The following is a 20,758-nucleotide window of genomic DNA, read 5'->3' on the forward strand; positions in this document are numbered from 1 at the left end:
ATGACTCTATAACAGATGATCAATATGTATTTGCTGAGGAAATTTTTCAATTTTCTTATTTTTTTTCACAAAATTTATGGTTTCAAAGGACCAAACTTGAATACTACACCTTCATGTTCTAAGAATCAGAGGACATATATAAAACCTCAGTTGCTTGATAAGGACTACATCAAAGTGAAAAGCCACGGGAAAGAACTAGAAAGTATACTTTTGACCCTAGTTCTGTAAAGTTTCCTTATGCCACAGATAATACACATCCCCATTCCTGCCAAATTCCTTCCCTCATCTCCATCTATGGTCTCAAAGTTATAGTTTTGGCCAGGTGCAGTGGCTGGCACCTGGAATCTCAGCACTTTGGGAGACCAAGGAGGAAGGATTGCTTGAGGCCAGGAGTTTGAGGCCAGCCTGGGCAACACAGCAAGACCCTATCTCTACAAAATCTTTTAACAAAATTAGCCAGAGGTGATGGTATGCACTTGTAGTCCCAGATACTTGGGAGGCTGAGGCGGAGGATCCCTTGAGCCCAGGAGTTCAAAGCACAGTGAGCTATTACTGTGCCACTGGACTACCGTCTGAGCAACAGAGCAAAACCTTTTCTCAAAAAATTTTTCTAATTAAAGATAAATGGTTATAGTTTTATGAAACTTGACTGCAACTGAGGGAAAAATCCCACAATTGGCAAAATGAATTCTACCTGCTTGCAAAACTTTAGGACTCACAGAGAATGAATAATAGGAAGCCCATATTAGAGGATCCACATCAGTTAAAAAGTTTTTCCAAATAAGAGTGACTCTGAGTTCCGCAGAGTTGAAAGACTGGGTTCAAATCAAAGACTTGTAAGATCTTGAGGAAGTTACTTAATCCCTCTGTGACTCACTGTTCTGAAATGTAAATGAAGACAATTTGTAACCCAAAAGCATAAACATGAAAGAGTTTTCTCGAAGATTGCAAATCCTAAGGATAATTTCATTTTAATATCAGTCATTTAGTCTGGATACACCATAATGCAGACTAATTTTCCCTCTGCGTAAGGTCCACACAAAAACATTACCAATAAAATTTACTTGTGGATCAACTTTTGCTCCTGAGGCTTCATCATTTCTTTGGTTTAAAAAAAAAAAAAAACAAAAAAACACTAGACCGGGCACAGTGGCCCATGCCTGTGATCTTACTTAGGAAGGCCAAGGCAGGTGGATGAGTTTGAGACCAACCTGGGAAACATGGAAAATCCCTGTCTCTACAAAACAATACAAAAATTAATCAGGTGTGGTGGCACATACCTGTGGTCCCAGCTACTCCGAAGAGTGAGGTGGGAGGATTGTTCGAGCCCGTGCAGAGTTTGCAGTGAACCAAGATGGCACCACTGCACTCCAGCCTGGGTGACAGAGCAAGACCCTGTCTCGAAAAAAAAAACAAAAAAACACTATAAAATTGAAATTCACCAAAAAATGTGCATACTTAACCTTCTTTTTATTTATTTATTTACTTATTTTTAGTATTTTGAGACAATGTCTTGCTATGTTGCCTAGGCTGGTCTTGAAGAGCTGGGTTTAAGCCATCCTCCCGTCTTGACTTCCCAAAGTACTGGGATTACAGGTGTGAGCCACCACGTCCGCCAGACCTGCTACACTATTCTTGGCCCCTCAATGACTATATGAATTTTAGGATCAGCCTGTCGAGTTCTACAAAAAAAAATTCTATTTGGATTGTGTGGGAATTTCTTGAATATATAGATTAATTCATTGAGTAGTATGTTTATAGCATTGAGTCCTACGACTCATAATATATATGGCATATATTTCAATTTAGTCAGTTCTTCCTTTAAGTCCCTGGGGAAGTTTTATATTTGTCTTAGTCCCTTTGTAGTGCTATACCAAAACACCTGAGACTGGGTGATTCACACAGAGCAGAAGTTTATTTTCTCAGTTAGCTGGAGGTTGTGGAGGTTGGGAAGAACAAGATCAAGATTCCAGCAGACACTGTGTCTAGTGAGGGCCTGGTCTCTGCTTCCAGGATGGTACCTTGAATGCTGCTTCCTCTGGAGCAGACAAATGCTATGTTCCCATGAGGCAGAAGGGACAGACTTACCACCACCCCCAAGCCCTTTTATAAGGCACTAATCCCATGCATGAGGGCTTGCCCTTATGTCTTCATCACTTCTCAAAGGCCCCACTTCTTAGTACTGTCATCTTGGGAATTAAGTTTTAACACTTGAATTTTGGGAGACACATTCAGGCTACGGCAATACTCTTCATGAAAGGCCTTGTGTATATTTTGCTAGATACCTTGTCAGGGTTTTGTTGCTATTGCGAATAGAATCTCTTTTTCTATTACATTTTCTAATTTGTTATTACTGATGTATGGGAACGCTAATAGTTTTTTAAGTGGATCTTGAATTCAAAAACCTTGCTAACTCTCTTACTAGTCTTAATAACTTATCTGTATGTTCTTCTGGATTTTCTGCATAGACAATCATATGGTCTGAAAATACAGGTAGATTTTTCTTTCCAATTTAAAAATTTTATTTCCTTCATCTCTTTCTTTCTTTTCCTTTGTGTGTGTGTGTGTGTGTGTGTGTGTGTGTGTGTGTGTGTGTGTGTGTGTGAGAGAGAGACAGAGCCTCGTTCTGTTGCCCAGGCTGGAGTGCAGTGGAACAATCTTGGGTCACTGCAATCTCCACCTCCCAAGTTTGAGATTCTCCTGCCTCAGCCTCCTGAATAACTGGGATTACAGGCACCCGCCACCACAGCTGTCTAATTTTTGTATTTTTTTTTTTAGTAGAGATGGGGTTTCATCATTTTGGCCAGGCTGATCTCCAACTCCTGACCTCAGGTGATCTGCCTGCCTTGGCCTGCCAAAATGCTGGGATTACAGGCATGAGCCATCTCGCCCGGCCAATTTATTTCTATTGTCGGTTGAATTACATACATTTCTGATGTTGTGCCAATGCATGCCACTGCACTCCATAAGCTAAAAAAATGGCAATTTCATATGTATTAGCCTAATGCATTACCTAGGACCTCCAGTGCCATGTTCAATAGAGACAGTGATAGAAAGTACCCTTGTCTACATCCTAACTTTGATGAAAAGTGCTTCTAAAATTTTACTATTAAGTATGATAATTGCTTTACATTAAGGAAGATAGGGCTGGGTGTGGGGGCGCACACCTGTAAACTCAGCACTTTGGAAGGCTGTGGGGAGGATTGTTTGAGCTGGCGAGGTGGAGGTTGCAGTGAGCCAAGATGTTGACACTGCAACCCAACCTCGGTGACAGTGACACCTTGTCTTTAAAAAAAAAAAAAAAAAAAAAGGAAGCTAGCTTGCTAAGATTGCATTATCTGATGTTGACTCTGTCCCTGCATTATTGTAATAAAACCTAATTCACCACGATGCATTGTGTGTGTGTGTACATTGCTGCATTTGACTTGGTATTATTGTATTTAAAATTTTGGAATTCATGTTCATAAAAGTTAATAACAGCTAACATCTATTTAGTTTTCTATGTTGTGGACATTGTTAAGTTACTTTCCTTAAATTATTTCATTTCATCCTAGAAGGCTTCTTGTAGAGGTTATTACCCCCTTTATCTACGAGGGAGTTAAGGCACAGTGAAGGCAAGTCATTTTCCCTAAGGTCACAGGGAAGATAAGCAGTGGCAGCAGGAGTACAAATCCGGATTGCCTGGTTCCACAGGCCGAGCACTAAGCACTGCCCTGTGCCCTCGCCCTGTGACAAAGACTCGTCATTCAGACTGTTCTACCATGAACTGTCCTTGTACATCCTTGTTCCAGTTTTGTACCAATATTATATTATTCTCTATAGATAATTAGATCACTCTTCTTTTTTTTATTTAAAAAAAACTTGTCAAACTTTTGTAAAAACCTATTTCATCCTATCACCTTTGCTAGTCTGATGTTGACAGTTTTGCAGTGGCCTCCAGGTTTTACAGCATTTGCGAGCTCCTGTCCTGGGGATACTGGGGAGGTATACAGCCCATAAAGCCAGGGACACAGACCACAGATCAGCAGCGGACTCCCCACCCTCTAGCACACTTGTGTGTGTTTGTTTGTTTGTTTGAGATGGAGTCTTATCGCCCAGGCTGGAGTGTAGTGGTGTGATCTCAGCTCACTGCAACCTCTGCCTCCCAGGTTCAAGGGATTCTCCTGCCTCAGCCTCCCAAATAGCTGGGATTACAGGTGCATGCCACCACACCCGGCTAACTTTTATGTATTTTAGAGACGAGGTTTCACCATGTTGGCCAGGCTGGTCTCCAACTCTTGAGCTCAGGTGATCCACCCACCTCAGCCTCCCAAAGTGCCGGGATTACCGGCATGAACCACCACGCCCGACCAGCATCCTTTCAAGTACTGGGGTCCACCCAACCTCCCAGCTTCCAGCTAGGAGTCATTTGATTCCTTTATCCCAAAGGACCTGTCACCGTTTTGGTTTCCAAAGCCCTGCAGGGTCCAGGCTGTTTGGCCTCCAACCACTTTGTATTCTTTTGTGCTTTTCATTCATGGAGATAAAGATTAACTTATTTTTCAGACTGGGTATGTCCTTTTTATTTACGAAATTTTAAATTTTTATTTATTGAGATGGAGTCTCACTCTGTCACCCCGGCTGGAATGCAGTGATGAGATCTCCATTCACTGCAACCTCAGCCACCCGGGTTCAACTGATTCCCCTGCCTCAGCCTCCTGAGTAGCTGGGACTATAGGCGTGCGCCACTATGCCTGGCTAATTTTTGTAGTTTTAGTAAAGACGGATTTTCGCCATGTTGGCCAGGCTGGTCTTGAATTCCTCATCTCAGGTGATCCACCTACCTTGGCCTCCCAAAGTGCTGGGATTACAAGTGTGAGCCACCATGCCCAGCCTTTATTTACTTTATACATCTCACCTATTACTGCCGCAGTCTGCAGAAGAGAGGATGCCCTCAACCCTAACTTCTCCAAACCATCCCAAAGGGGACATCTGCTTCACGTCAACAGTGTTGTTGTTTTTAAAGACCATCTGTCTGTCTACAAGCCAGATTATAGCAAAAGGATGTCGAGGGAGCGATATGAAAGCAAGCCTGAGAGTCCTGGAGAGAAGGTGGCCGAGCGGCCCTTTGAAGGTGGTCACTCCCTCAGACCCTGCCCTTCCTGCCTTGTTCCTCCAGTTGTCAGATTTGCTATTGGGGCCCTCACGGGGGAGGAAGTGAGGCTGGACTGGGAGGGAGACGGAGAAGCTGCCAGGGGCCCTTTTGGATCCAGAATTGAGGCAGCAGTTCCAGCCAGGTCTGGAAGTAGTGACTGCCCTCCAGCACATAAGGGAATGGTACTGATTCCAAAACGTGGCGAGAACTCCCTGGCTGGGAGAGGGAGGTGCTTGCTCCCTTGAATCATCTGAGCCCAGGCTGGGAGGCCCAAGGAGGACAACGAGGCCAGCCCACTCTAGCCCTATCCGCTCCCTTTAACCCTGAGCTAGTTACCCTCCCCGATTTGTCCTTTTTCCTAAGTGCCCTCCCTGCAAAGTCTGCAGAGAGCAGCCCTCCCTCGCACCAGCTCATACCACACTGTCCTTTCTTTCAGCAACCCCATGGGTATGAACTTGAGATGATGCATGTCCTGAAAGCCTCTTTGAGCTGAGGGAAGGTGTGGGTGACTCAGCGAGGTTTGGACTGGGGGCTGCCTCTTCTCAGAGCTGCTGTAAGGGCCAGGGCCACCTTCCCGGGTGGGTGTCTGTGGCCTGAGCAGCAGTGCTACTGGCTTTGCAGGCAGCCCAGGTCATCCCCAGCAGTCTGGGAGGCTGGGGGTGCACCGGCCCCCATTTCCGATAGGGCTGAGGCTCCTTCCTCACCTAAGAGCTGACTGTCTTGAAGAGTGGGCACAGAGGAGCCAGCAACCTGGGCGGTGTAGGCACCCGGGAGAACATCTGCAGCTCAGTCTCAGAGAGAAGTCTCCTCCAACACAGCTATTGTAGAGATGGGGAAACCGGGCTGAGAGGGAAGGGGGCGTGCCCAAATCACCAACCCTGGAATGTTTGAGCTTTGGGGGTGGATCTCCCAGGAAACGTGTTTTATGGCACCGCCGCCTCTGGTCACCCACCCCAAGGGGTGGCGGGCCTGGACAGACAGCTTGACTGAGGGCCGGGCTGGTGAAGCCAAACCTACCACTCAGGAAGGGGACCCAGACCTTCTCCAGACAGAGTTTAAATCTGAGGACTCCCTTCTTTGGGCCTCAATTTCCTCACCTGAATTCCAAGAACCCTTCTAGCTCCTACACTCTGGGCCAAGCTTTTCCTCTGAGCCCCAGTCAGCCTAGAGGACCAGTGCTACATCTTCCTTGGACAGAGACCCACCATAGGGGCAGCAGGAGGTAGGGGTGGGGGTGGGCAAGGTTCCTGTAGGGAGGTGGAGCTGTCATCAGAGATGGTGTCCGCAGGCAGTGGGTGTGTCGTGGCTCTGCTACTACTTGCTGGGTGACCCTGTGCCATTTCTTTCCCCACTCTGGACCTCAGTTTCCCTACCTGTTCTATGGAGATGAGATGCCTGCCTACGTATTTGGGGACTTGGAAGTGTGTGGGGAGTTGCAGTGTTTCTTAGGTGTGGTCCTGGGGCAGCCTGCACCACCCCATAGAGATTTCCGGGCCCCACCCTAGGCTCACAGGACCGGAATCTCCGAGAATGAAGCCTGGGAACTTACATTTACACAGGCATCCGGGTGATTCTGACATGATTCAAAAACCACTAATAGTATGTGGCAAGTTCTTCATAAACGGTAAATTCATATCTGCCCCGCACTGTGAGCACTCTGGATAAGCCAGTGCCGAGGGGAAAAGAGCTCTGAATGTCAAACCATGAGTCTCAACTCCACCTCCAGCTCTGAGAGCTGTGGGCAGGGAAGGGCGCTAGTCCAGTGTGCTGTGGAAAGACCAGTCTGCCACTGTATGGCACATGGATGGCGGGGACAGAGTGCGGGTGGAGAGACCAGAAGGTGGACAGGGCAGGGGAGGCAGGGACATGGCTGTAGCCGTGGAGATGGGAGGACAGACAGGACTTGGTGGCCACTTGAATGAACCAAGGGAGGAGTCTGGAAGAGACACCCAGTTTTTTCTCAGATGTGTGGAGCGTGGGATGCTGTTCATTGATCGAGGGAGGAGGAGGAGGAAGAGGTGTGGCATGGGAGGAGGTAACTGAGCTCTGTCATGAATGTCATTTGAAGTCCCCAGGGAGAGCCAGGCCCGCCACCGCCTTCACTGCTTCAGCTGGCCCTCGGGGTGCCTGTGCTCCCTGGCCCTCTCGGCTCCCAGTTCATAGCTGTCAGCTGCAGTGGGGGACAGCTGCTCAAGGGCCCAGCATGTCTGTGTGTTTAGCCAGGGGACTGCTGCATGGCCCATGCCGAGCAGAAGCTGATGGATGACCCTCTGAACAAAACCCGTTACAACAACGTGATCCACCCAGCCACCAGCTCCTCACAGCTCATCTCCATCGAGACGGAGCTGTCCCTGGCCCACTGCATCAGTTGGTAGGTGCAGAGGACACGTGTGGCTCAGGCTCAGGTGAAGAGGCAGCTCATGCCCAAGCCCCAGGCAATCAGTGTCCAGAGGAATGAAATGACTAGAGTTGACTTAGACTCACCAATACATGACGGGGAGGCTGAAGGAGGGTCCATGAGGTTTATAGGTTTCCAATATTTAATGAGGTCATGGTTTTGTTAAAGAAGAAACGAGGGTGAGAGCGGGATCAGCACTGGCTAGGCAGCCAATGGGTCTGCATAGACTCTGCTCCACTGAGTCTCCAGCACGACCATAAGCTTCTCCTCCTCATCCTCCCAGTCCCGCCCTACTCTCTCCCCCAGCTTGCTCAGCAGGTGACCTTACAGGCTCCCTACTTGTTGGGGGAAATAAGAACCAGACTGGGGGAACTGACGGGTACAGAGGCCCAGGTGTAGGGGCAGGACCCCAGGCAGTGCAGTCTCTACTGAGCCAGGTGGGTGAGGGTCTGGAGAGTGGGCATGGCTGCTGCAGGCATGGAAAGGAGGCGCAGATGGCAGCACTCCCAGGGACCACCGTCAGGGTCTCCATATGTGGATGTGTGCAGAGGTGGGTGCTGAGGGAGGAGGTGCAGGGAATTTCTCATCTTCTCTCCACTGCCTCTGAGTTGGAGATGTCAGAGGGAGCCATGGCCCACTGTAAACTAACACAGTGTCCCCACCCACAGGGTTAGAACCCCTCCCCTGGAAGCGGCTCTGAGGGGAGCAGTCACATGTGGAGAGTGCAGGGCGCTGTGTCCAGCCAGGGGAAGGAGGACACCAAGGGGGCTGACCCTCCTCTGGCCAGGTGGCTGCCTTCTGACACACCAGCCTCTCTCTCTAGCACAGTGGCCCCCACACACCTACAGCCCTCAAGAAAGTTTTGGCCAAATAAATGAACAGCTCCGTCTCCCAGGAGGAAGCACAGCTGAAGGATGCGGAGGGTAGTAGAGTTGTGGATGCTCCGCCCCCTCTCTCCACAGTCAGACCAGAAAGAAGGGGTCTTTCAGCCAGGCTCACCCAGGCTGGGGTCTGAATGTCACTGTCCAGCTATTGGCTTCTTGCTTAACGGGTCAGCCCAGCTGGTGCTGTACAGCTGCCACCCTAGTGAGGGTGAACCAGCGAGGGAGTGACATGTCTGATAGTTGGGGATACAGGAAAGATTAGGCTGTGGCTGCTGGGCCAGGAAGGGGTGGTTTTTTTCAGGGTTTGTTTATCTATTGACTTGATGAGGGAGGGTTATAGGTACAACCAGTTTAAAGATGGAAATTTTGAGAGAGCAGGCAGGGACTTAGTGCTGGGTAAGGCAAGCAGGCTTCTCAAAGCAGCTCTTTTGGGGAGGCCAGAATCCTGTACCAATGTCCTCAACACGTTCATCAGCTGCTGGGGGAGTGCCGGACAGGGTTAAAGCACAGGAGAACTTTCTGGATGATAGGAATGTTCTATATCTTCAAAGGAGGTGGGTTATATGGGTAATGCATTTGTTAAAACTCATCAAAATGTAAAGCAGATCTGTGCATTTTACTGAATGTAAATTATACTTCAAATTAAAAACATTTTTTAAAAGACAGATGGGCTGGACGCAGTGGCTCATGCCTGTAATCCCAGAACTTTGGGAGGCCAAGGCGGGTAGAGCACCTGAGTCAGGAGCTCGAGACCAGCCTGGAAAACATGGTGAAGTCCTGTCTATATTAAAAATATAAAAATTAGCCAGCTATGGTGACACACGCCTGTAATGCCAGCTACTCAGGAGGCTGCGGCAGGAGAATTGCTTGAACCCAGGAGGCAGAGGTTACAGTGAGCTGAGATCCTGCCACTGCACTAGAGCCTGGGCAACAGCGGGACTCCATCTCAAAAAAAAAAAAAGACATGAAGGTTTTCACTGAAGGCAGAGTAGCTTGTTATAGATTAGCCTCCCTACAAGAGCAGTTTAAAAGCCCGGACAAAAATGTGCCCCCCACCAAAAACAACTGTTTGAAGGTAATTGGAGACCTCAGCCAGGACTTGAGTGACCAGGCCTAGGAGGTGACCCTGACAGTCTGTACTGCTTTTCCCACATTTGGTGACTGGTAAACAACAGAGGGCTAAGAGGTTAAGAAACTGAGTCTGAAGTGGTAGTTAAGAGGCTGGAGAGCCTAGCTGAATGTTTGGCACTCACAGGGTTGAACTGACCTAATGAGAATTTGGGTCCCAGTAAGGAGATGGGACCTTGGTGGGGACCCTGGAAGGGTCACCCCTAGGAGTCCAAATGAATAAAAAGTAGACCAGCCATCACAAAGACTAAAGCCTGCTTTGAACCAGCTTAGTCCCAAACTAGATGAAGGTGATCTGCGCTTACTCCAATTGTGTGCCATAAAGTCAAAGTCAATACTCTCTGGAGGCAGATAAAAGTTTACTAGGAACACCGTAAGACAAGACTAAATGAGAAAGAACAAGGAAAACAAAAACAAAAACCCAAAAACAATAGAAACACACATGTAAGGAAGATAAGCAAGAAACTTTTTTTTTTTTTTTTTTTGGAGACGGAGTCTCGCTGTGTCACCCAGGCTTGAGTGCAGTGGCACGATCTCAGCTCACTGCAACCTCTACCTCCCGGGTTCAAGCGATTCTCCTGCCTCAGCCTCCCAAGTAGCTGGGATTACAGGCATGCGCCACCATGCCCGGCTAATTTTTGTATTGGCCAGGCTGGTCTGGAACTCCTGACCTCAGGTGGTCCATTCATCTCAGCCTCCCAAATTGCTGGGATTACAGGTGTGAGCAACCGTGCCTGGCCAGTATTTTGCCACAATTTAAAATAAATAAATTTTCTTTTCTTTTTTTTTTTTTCCAGGTTTGTGTTCTGACTATATTGTAAACAGTCACATGGCAGCTGACTCTTCTGCAGGCCTCGCTGCCGGCTTTTAGATGTTTATTATTTTTGCCTTCTTGTCATGTGCGCGGTAGAAGAATGGCAGGCAGGGCTTGCTGTAGAGATCTTTGGAGGGAGAAAGGCAGGAAACTGAGCACCGTGCGAGCCCTCCCCTGCTCCTGCCTGCCCCCCTCGCCCAAGGGCTCTACTCACCACCCTGCTTGTTGGCAGCCCCGAGCTCCTGAGGGACCGGGGTCCCTGGTGCAGACTCTTCCGCAGGGTCCTGGGCAGCTGCCCGCAATCCGCCACGTCCCTGGTTACAGTCGCTCACAAGCGGAAACACCAGCTCCACCTGGAGGGAAAGGTGCTCAGTTGCCACACCCGTGCCCACACCCACCTCCACACCCACCCCCGCAGAGATGCTGCGTGACTTAGAGGGTCCGGAGAAATGAGAAGGCGGGAAACCAAGAGCTAAGGGGGTCTGGGAGGGGCCACCAAGGGAGACGGCAAAGCTGGGGTAGGCAGAGTCAGGCTCACCGTGGCCTCCCGGCTCTCCAGTTCCTCTGGGATGTTTGGCATGGGCTGAGGTGCCTCCTCCTCCACCTCCTCCCTGTCCAGTGCATCTCCTGTGGGGAGTGGCCAGAGGGCTCCTCAGACAACCCAACAAGGGAGGTAACAATGGACCCACCTCTGCCCCCATCCTCACTGTGCAACCCTGGGCCAGCCCCCTCCCAGAGGGAAATCAGCAGCTGTTCTTTACTTTTATTTTTTTGAAGAGCCAACGTCTCCCTACGTTGCCCAGGTGCCGTCCCACTACCAATCAACACGGGAGTTCTGACATGCTCCATTTCTGCCCTGGGCCAGTTCCCCCATTCATAGGCAACCCTGGTGTTCCCCCACTCCCAGGAGGTCGCCATATCTATGCCGAACTTAGCGCGGATACCCGGTCGGCATAATGACCAGTTGTTCTAAAAGTCTCCTGCAACTCCTCAATCCTACGCTGCTAACAGTCCCCCCCCTCTTCCTGGGGCTCTCTCCTCTTCCTCTAAGTGGTCTCCCATACCTTCCCCAGGGAGAGCCATGAGGCTCAGCTCGGTGTGTAGCTGCTTGTTCTGCTGGATGGCAGCTTCCAGGTGCTCCTAAGGGGCCAGGAAAGAGAGTGAGAAGGCACGGAGGCTGCTAGGTCACCCCGCTCCGGGCCCGGCCCTCATCAACTCCCTCAACTGGGTCTCCTGCAACTATTGGGGGGCCACCTCGGCCACCGCTTTGCCCTGAGCTTCCTGCTGCTGCAGCTGGGCAGAGCCTCCTTCTCAGAGGCCAGTTGCTAATAGGCGGCCACGTACTGCTGCAGGAGACCCAGGTAATGGTCTTGCTGCTGCTGCAGACTCTGAGCCTCTTGGCTCTTCAGCTCCACCTGCAGGATAGGTGTCAGGGTAGGCAGTGGCTGGCTTCCAGATTCTGGGACAATAAACGGGGTAGCCAGGGCACTGTGGGGCTCTGTTGCCTGCCCAGGCCCCTGGCTCCTAGCCCCTTCCTCCAGGTCTAAGTGACTGCCTCCCTTGCCTAGAGGCCCATGCCTCCCTCCCCAGCCTCAAATCTCACACCCTTCTTCCCACCATTGAAGCTGTAGGCCACAGACTGGTGGAAAAGCAGAGGGAGCCAACCACCATCTGCTAAGTTGTGGTGAGGTCGCTCTGTATGATCTCCAGGGTTTGCACCCACCTCCGCCTGCTCCCCCAGAGCTCGGCCTTCCGCCCCAGCTCCACCAGCCTCTCCTCCAGCTCCTGCAGCCTCACCTCCTGCTTCTGCATCTTCTCCTCCTGCTGCCACAGCCTCGTTTCCTGCTCCCGCATCTTCTCCTCCTGCCTCCCCATCTTCTCCTCCTTCTCCCGCATCTTCTCCTCCTGCCTCCACATCTTCTCCTCCTGCTCCCGTATCTTTTTCTCCTTCTCCCATATCATCTCCTCCTGCCACTGCATCTTCTCCTCCTGATCATGCATTTTCTTCTCCTGCCTCCACATCTTCTGCTCCTGCTCGTGCATCTTCTCCTCCTGCCTCCACATCTTCTCCTCCTGCTCCCACATCTTCTCCTCCTGCTCCCGCATCTTCTCCTCCTTCTCCCGCATCATCTCCTCCTGCCTCCGCATCTTCTCCTCCTGCCTCTGCATCTTCTCCTCCTGCTCCCGTATCTTCTCCTCCTGCTCACGCATGTTCTCCTCCTTATCCCGCATCTTCTCCTCCTTCTCCCGCATCATCTCCTCCTGCCTCCGCATCTTCTCCTCCTGCCTCCGCATCTTCTCCTCCTGCTCCCGTATCTTCTCTTCCTGCTCCCGTATCTTCTCCTCCTGCTTCCACATCTTCTCTTCCTGTTGCTGGTACAGGCGGTTCCACAACTCGTTCTCTTCCACCTGGGCTTGGAGCTTCGCGGACACACTCTGCAGCTCCTTACCCAGGTGGTCAGCCTCCTCCTGCAGCTGCTGCTGGAACAGTGAAAGTGTTGGTTTGAACCTCAGAAGGAAACAGACTCATGAGCTACCCATATAAATGTAATCTATAAAACAATGGTTTTTTTATCTATGATCCTATAAAATATTTTGTCAAGCCCTACTCTGAGATTCTGATTTCCCAGGCAGGGCCCCAATTTGTAGATTTTTAGCACACTCTAGAGGATTCTATGGCAGGACCAGAACAAGGACCCAAATATTCTAGCTTTTGGCTGGAGACTCCCCATATCCTGCTTGATCCCTAGACCATGGTCCCAGCCGGACGGGGATCCCACAACCCCCGGGGCTGCAGCCACTTGCCTGTGGCAGCAGGAGCTTGGCCCTCTCCAGCTTCCTTTCTAGCTCCTTTACGTTGAGCTGGATCTCAGACTTTTCAGATTCTACAAGTCGAAGTTTTTCTTGTAGTTCGGCATTTTTCTCCTTCAGCTCATCATCGGTTATGCTACGACCAGAGGCAGTAGATAAAGGAATGAACGAAGAACAGAAAGGACTGCTTTGGTGATCAACCCTCTACTTTCACCCCACAACCACAGAACCGTGGCATTGGATGGGACCCCAGGAATTAAAAATCACAGGTGGCAGGCCAGAGAGAAGACATGAGTTGCCTGAGGCTACCCCATGAGTCAATGGCACAGCCGGCACTAGAGCTTCCCTGTGCACACATGAAAACCTGTATGAGCCTCTCACCATGCTCACCTGTACCCCCACCTCCCAGCACACCCCCCACGCTAAGAGCCCCCAGACCTCCCATCCCACCGTCCCCCATCCTACGTGTTCCTGTACAGTTCCAGACTCAGGGCGTCCCTCTCCTTTGTTAACTCCTCGATGTACTGCAAATAGAGAAAGGTGAAGTCAGGATAGAGCAGGCAGAGGAGCGGCTGGCCGACCAGGAACAACAGCCACCGTGACCACTCCACACACCACTCCCCACTCCCAGTCACACCTCACATGCTCTCAAGGCACTTCCAAGCCCACAGTCTCATTTGTTTTTCTGTCTTTGTTTTGTTTCTTTCTTTTTCTTTTCTTTTTTTTTTTTTTTTTTTTTTTTTTTGAGGCAGAGTTTGGCTCTTGTTGGAGTGCAATGGCGCAATCTAGGCTCACCACAACCTCCGCCTCCCGGGTTCAAGTGATTCTCCTGCCTTAGCCTCCCAAGTAGCTGGGATTACAGGCATGTGCCACCACACCCGGCTAATTTTGTATTTTTAGTAGAGATGGGGTTTCTCCATGTCGGTCAGTCTAGTCTTGAACTCCTGACCTCAGATGATCCACCCTCCTCGGCCTCCCAAAGTGCTGGCATTACAGGCATGAGCCAGAGTAAAACAAGTCAAGTATGGGAAGGACGGGCACTTGGCCTGCGAGCTCTATGTCCAGTGCTCACTCCCCACAGCACCCCCCAACTCACCCACAGCAGCCGACCCAGCACCAGTTGGCCTCTAACAACCACACACAAAAGCAGCAAGAAATGGCCATGCTGCCTTCTGGGCAGGACACTCCCTCTTGCAGAAGGGACTTTTAGGCTCACTCCTCCATCTGTGAAGCCGGGCTCCCAGGGGACAGGGTAAGTAGTTGGACTCACCCTGTCCGCTTTCTTCTTCTGTGTAGCGACAGCAGAGAGAGCCCGCTCTAACTCTCCGGCAAACTTCCATGAATCATGCAGGCGGCTCACCAGATCCCTGGACTCTCCTGGAATGAGAGACATTCAGATGCGGCCCAAAGGTCTCCCCATAAAGGCCTGTCAAAGTGCCAGGTTGAAGGATGACCGGGTGCCAGATTCCCACCTTCCAACTGCTGGACAGCACGCTGGCTGTAATAGAGTGCCGTCTGAAGCTCAGTTTTCTCACATGTAAGGATTCGTATGGTATGAACCTGGGCCTTTGGGAGAAAAGACAAGCAAATGCTGAAAGAGAAGCAAAGAAACCTTCTCCAGAGGACAGGAGGGGAACTTCACACCGTCCACTCACCTCTAGCTCCCTCCTTAGGGCTTCCTGATGTTGGTGGCTTGCCTTCTTTTCCTATAGAAAGAGGAAGACAGAGCTCTTACTAGGGGGAGGCAGAGATGGCACAGCAAGAGACATGCCCCCAGAATGGCACCACTGCCCCAGGACAGGCCCACCCATGGGACCAGGTTATCAGGAACCCTGTGGGGACGGGGTGGGATCTGGGGGCTGAGCCTTCTTCCCCAGGCTGGGAGTGGGCGAGACGAGACTGGGGCCTCTATATCTGAGCGTCCCCCAAACCCAGCAGCCATGTCATGAGCAAACAAAGAAATCACGTTACTTCTTCCAGCTGAGCTTGGTTCTGTTGTTTCAGTCAAAGGAAGGTGACTGAATGTGGCCCCTCGACTCTATTCCCCAGGCCAGGAAGCAGTAGGCAGGGGCCAGGGGTGGATTTTCAAGGCAAAGTTCTTAGACCCAATGGGAACACAAACTGGTAAACTGTCCTCAACTCCCAAAGAAAAAGGATTTGGGTCTTTGTTGGGTTTTGTCGACAGCCACAGAACTCAAAGTCTGAAACTGGATTCTCTAGAAAAGACAGTCAGAAACCTTCAGAGATGGAGTGTGAGAAAAGCCCACTTTTCTGCCAGCTTGTGATTTAGAAAGGTGCATTCATTCAACAAACATTGACTGAGCACATACGGGCCAGGGACGGTTCTTCACAGCGGGAGTATAGGACGGAAAAGGCAGACAGGAGCCCTTGGCCCTGAGGTTTCCATTCTAGTGGGCCTTTAACTCTCAGACTCTCAGAGCTGACAGACACCTCTGATACTCTCTATCTCTACCTTAGGAAATGCAAGCCCGAGAAGGAGAGTTTACAGCAGGCCTTGGACTAGGGATTAACATAAAAACAACAATGATAAATCTCATTTAAACTTCACAAATGTAGGTAAAACAAGACCACTCCTATTTTACAGATGCGAAAAGAGAGGCCCAAAGAGCTCAAGCAATTTGCCCTAAATCATATCCCCAGCAGATGGAGAAGATTCAAACCCAGAATTCTTTTTTTTTTTTTTTTGAGACGGAGTCTCACGCTGTTGCCCAGGCTGGAGTGCAGTGGCGCGATCTCGGCTCACTGCAAGCTCCGCCTCCTGGGTTCACGCCATTCTCCTGCCTCAGCCTCCTGAGTACCTGGGACTACAGGCGCCCGTCACCGCGCCCGGCTAATTTTTTGTATTTTTAGTAGAGACGGGGTTTCACTGTGGTCTCGATCTCCTGACCTTGTGATCCGCCCGCCTCGGCCTCCCAAAGTGCTGGGATTACAGGCTTGAGCCACCACGCCCGGCCCAAACCCAGAATTCTTAACCAGTACCTGGCAGTTCTTCCACAATCTCAATTACCCTCCACCACCCCTTGGGCCCTCTGTCCCCAGGAGCCTGGCCAGCCAAGACTCACATCCTCAGGTGAGTGGCAACCACCAGAAGTGGTTGTCTCAGGGTTAGTGCCATTATTTATTTTCTTCTTTTTGGTGTCAGTTGCTCCTGCACCAACACTAGGGCTGGTCTGGGGATGATAGTCTCTCAACTGTGGAAAGGAAGAGCAGTAATACTCATGAGAGCTATAAGCTCCTAGAGTCATATCTTGCTTTACCGTTTCTACAAAATACCATTATAGACCATCTGATTTAATGCCACCAACAACTGTAGGAAGTGTTGTCACAATCACTTAGTGACTGAGAGGGATTGATACCATGGCTGAAAAGAAGGCAATAATGGAACTTAAACTCAGTCTTTTGACTCCAACCTCTGGGGTTTTACCAAGAATCAGCAGCTGCCAGGGACCAAAACCAGAGGCAGAGGTAGAAAAGCAAATATTAAGTAGGCAGGAACTGTACACTGTGTGGTTTAGAGTCATACATCCTCACATGTCTGTTAGTGTGAGGAAGGGCACCACTACCTCTCAAAATTTATATTAATGTATCCTCATGGCAGAAGGCAGCCTTTCTGTGAAATCTGGGAACTTAACAGAAAGATGACAACCCAACCCTCATTTTAGAGAGAAGTCTTGTATACTCTTATACATCTATGTGACTGTCACCCCTAAGTACATTAATGTTTTGTCGCTCGGTAGAATCAAGGGAAACTGATGCTTCAGAAAGATGCCCCATATTTATCCTGTGGCACTCAAAGTACCCCAGGTGGAGATGAGATGAGGAAGATTCAAGCTGTCAAGTTCAGTTTCCCAAGATCTGTTCCACAGAAGATAGGCAGATCTCACTCCAGCAACCACTGACTGAGGGGCACTCTGGTCCCAGAACAATGGAGAATTCAAATCTGAGGTGGAGAACTCAGAAACAATGTTAAAATCTCTCTGGAGAGTAGAAGCCTGGGAGAAAACTAAACCAAACCTGTTCTCCCATTGCCACCCAGAGACACTGTTAACGTGTTGAGCTCATGGGGGACTTGTCGGCTTTTCACACTGTCAATGTCTGTATTAAGGAAGTAAGGCAGCCTGAAACCTCTGTCTCCTAGGTCCCACGGTCCCCATTCCCCTTCCAGCTGGAAACCTGTGCTGCAACCAGAGGAACCTGAAATTGGCAAGAACACTTAGGGGACTGGGTCCTAAGTCCAGAGACCGGTCTCATTGCAGTAATGACAGTTCCTAGAGGGACTGCGACAGCACTACATTCCACTCCTCGGTGGAGTGGTGGGGGGGACACAGGAGTGCAATGCCCAAGTTGCCACTTTGAGATTGGGGAGGGGGGTCACAGGATTGGGACCCAGGTCCTTAGAGACGCAAGCCCAGAGAGCCCAGGGAGGTCAGGCTTTGGGCGGTGGGAGGTGAGGGCCGAATATGGAGCAGGGAGCCGCAGGAGTCACCTGCCCAAAGTGACTCTGGGGCAACTGGTGGAGGGCAGGTTCTGGGGCACCCAGGTGCTTGGAGACTTGAGCCCAAAGACCCCAGGGAGGTCGGGTTTCGGGTAGCAGGAGGTAAGAGTGGACTACGGAGTGGGAAGCCCCAGAAGTCACCAGCTCAAAGTCACCCTGGGGGGTTGACTGGCTCACAAGATTTGGGTGTGGGGAGCCCACAGGCACTGGGGGAGGGGCAGCCAGGTGTGCCTCAGGAGTGGCACAGACTCTGGCAGCAGTTTGGCTGTCAGTGGGAGCCTGGGGCTGAGTTGGGGTGCCGCAACCTGGTACATTTTACCTTTTCCTTGGCCTTAGCCAATTTTTTCTGTAGGGTTTCTTCGGACATCATGGGACGGGTAGGGCGGTGGGTTTGGGGCCACATCAGCACAGTCCAGGCGAGGACAACTATACACCTCCAGTCACCTGCCACGTAGCTGTGTGACTGAGACAGAGGAGGCGTAACCAGGGCCACAGTAGAATGCAGAATAGGGGCGTGGCCTCAATGCTTCAAGCTCATTGGTCAATAAGATGAAAGGGAAATGAGGCGTGGCCAGACAGCAGCGTGTCATGAAGGACCTGTGGTTTCACAAGGAAAGCCGCCCATGCAACCGCTATCCCCGCCCACTCCAGGACAGGGGCGGGACTGGCTTTCACTTTAAAAACTTTAAAACTGTATAACCTCAATTGAGGTACAAATCCTATTAAAATGGAAATTTATAGTGTGCTTGATGATTGATAAAGACTATATTATCCTATATTCCAATAAGATAATATAATCACAATGATTTCTCTTTTTTGGAAAAACTTTCTCTTATTCTCCTACATTATTGTTAAGGTTTTATTAAACAAACAAACAAAAAACAAGAAACCTGTCAACATCTTTAAAAACACAAAGCTTTAGAGCCAGGTGTGACGGCTCATGCCTGTAATCCCAGCACTTTGGGAGGCTGGGGCGGGTGGATCACCTGAGTTCAGGAGTTCAAGGCCAGCTTCACCAACATGATGAAACCCTGTCTCCATTAAAAATACACAACTAACTGGGCATGGTGGCAGGTGCCTGTAATCCCAGCTACTTGGGTGGTTAGGCAGGAGAATCCCTTGAACCTGGGAGGCGGAGGTTGCAGTGAGCCAAAATCATGCCACTGCACTTCAGCCTGGGCTACAGAACGACACTTTTTCTCTAAATACATATATACTTACATACACGCATAGATACCTACACACACACACACACACACACACACACACACACACACACAAAGAAAGCTTTCCATTTAATAAGCACTCAAAGGTCTTTACAAGTTTAAAACAAATACAGGACCCTCTAAAGTAAAGCTAAATGCTAAGTGATGCGGGAGAGAAAAAAGACATAAATAACTCCCACTCTCATGAGGTTAATCAGTAAATCCTATTTTTCTAGAATCACCTGGCCTCTCTAATCCCTGAAAATGAAACTGCATTTCTCACTCGATACTTGGCTATGACTTGCAATCATGAAAACCAAGAGTTGTGTTCTGTCACTGTGTAGTGCTTGCTACCTGGGATCAAGGGTTGACTTTTTCATGATTTGCTCCATTACCTGTGTGCTGCTTATCCCAGACCAAAGTAAGCTTTTCTCTAGAGTTCTACCATTTTCAGTTTTACTGTATTACTTCTTGCTTTCCAATGGATACAAAGCAGAGTCCTGGTAGGCACATTTTGTACACCTGCAAAGATGCAAAACTAAAGAGTTCCCTCTGTTCAATATTAAAACAAAAGTCCTGTAAACCTCATATGGTGAGTGTAATACTTCGGCACTAGCATGAAAGTCTCAAATACAAAAAAATGCCAAGAACACTCCTAGCAAACAAAAGTAAGCTCTTGGCCGGGAGCAGTAGTTCACGCCTGTACTCCCAGCATATTGGCAAGCCAAGGTGGGGTAAGTCAGGAGTTCAAGACCAGCCTGCGCAGCATAGCGAATTCCATCTCTGCAAAAATTTTAAAAATTAGCTGGGCATGGCGACACACACCTGTAGTCCTAGAGCTACTTGGGAGGCTGAGGTGGGAAAATCACTTGAGCCCAGGAGTTTGAGGCTGCAGTAGCTATGATCATGCCATTGCACTCCAGTTGGGGTGACAGAATGAGATCTAGATATTACATTCTGTCCTGCTCCTATTTACACTAAAATCACTAAGTTAAAATATTTTCATTCAGCAGGATAATAATTAAGTGAAATTTGACTTTGGTGCTTTGCTAGCAAAAAATAAATAAATAAAGTGAAATGACAAATTACTTACTGGGAGAAAGTCTTTGTAACCTCAATGACAGATAAAAGGTTTATATCCTTAGCCTATAAAGAAATCTTTAAAATTACTCAGAAAAAAAAATGAATGATTTCCAGCAGGAAATGGGCAATGGAGAAACCGGCACTTCCCACTAGAAGAAAAATGGCCAATGAGCATATGAAAAAGATTCAAAACCACTAGAAATCAAAGAAATGTAATGAAAACAATGAAAGGTTCTGCTTAAAGACCAGTAGAAATGACAAATGGCAGGGGGAACCTGGAGCTCCGTCCCTGTTTGTGGGAGTGTAAACTCAACCAATTTTCCTGCAGGATAATTTGATAATTTCTTTTAAAAATCCTAAAACTGTTTCATATTATTTTCCTCTAGAAATTCTACATCTATGAATTTGGTGCAAAAATCCTTACTCAAGTCCATTAAAAAGTATATGGAAGGAAATTCACTCTGGTGTGGCACCGATGCACTTAACATATATCCAGCTATTTAAAATGATGATGCTAGGATATATTTCTCCCATAGAAACATGCTTAAAATATAGTCAGTGGCAAAAGACCATATATTATGATTCTACTTCGTTAAAATGTTTCTAGGCATAAAAAGTGTGAAAAGCAAAAAACCAGAATGTGTTGAGTGGCAAAATTAAATATTTTTCTTTATATTTTGTCATCCAAATTATTACAAAAAGAATGTGATTTCCTTTATAATCAGGGAGAAGAGTATTTTCATTGATTTATACTTACATTTCTTTTTGTTTTCTTCTTTCTTCTT

At 48.9% G+C, this 20,758-nt stretch overlaps 1 protein-coding gene across 2 annotated transcripts; it reads right to left on the reverse strand.

The window, feature by feature from the left end:
• Window positions 1-9,364: 9,364 nt before the first annotated feature.
• Window positions 9,365-19,720, reverse strand: LOC112428922 (golgin subfamily A member 6-like protein 25). 2 transcript variants are annotated; one of them, XM_071067290.1, is made up of 13 exons: window positions 19,286-19,518; window positions 18,005-18,282; window positions 16,253-16,381; window positions 14,825-14,875; window positions 14,642-14,735; window positions 14,440-14,546; window positions 13,635-13,693; window positions 13,164-13,305; window positions 12,156-12,836; window positions 11,423-11,498; window positions 10,897-10,985; window positions 10,573-10,711; window positions 9,368-10,485 (listed from the first exon to the last, which is right to left on the reverse strand). In XM_071067290.1, the coding sequence occupies exons 2-13, from the start codon at window positions 18,086-18,088 to the stop codon at window positions 10,412-10,414; spliced, it is 1,725 nt and encodes a 574-aa protein (XP_070923391.1). In that variant the 5' UTR covers window positions 18,089-18,282; window positions 19,286-19,518; the 3' UTR covers window positions 9,368-10,411. The 2 variants fall into 2 exon arrangements, 1 of the variants encoding a protein (XP_070923391.1); XR_011606268.1 differs by lacking the exon at window positions 11,423-11,498 and having other exon boundaries at window positions 9,365-10,485; window positions 19,286-19,720.
• Between the last annotated feature and the right edge of the window lie 1,038 nt (window positions 19,721-20,758).

This window comes from Macaca nemestrina, chromosome 7 (assembly GCF_043159975.1).
Source record: "Macaca nemestrina isolate mMacNem1 chromosome 7, mMacNem.hap1, whole genome shotgun sequence".
Lineage (NCBI taxonomy): Eukaryota > Metazoa > Chordata > Mammalia > Primates > Cercopithecidae > Macaca > Macaca nemestrina.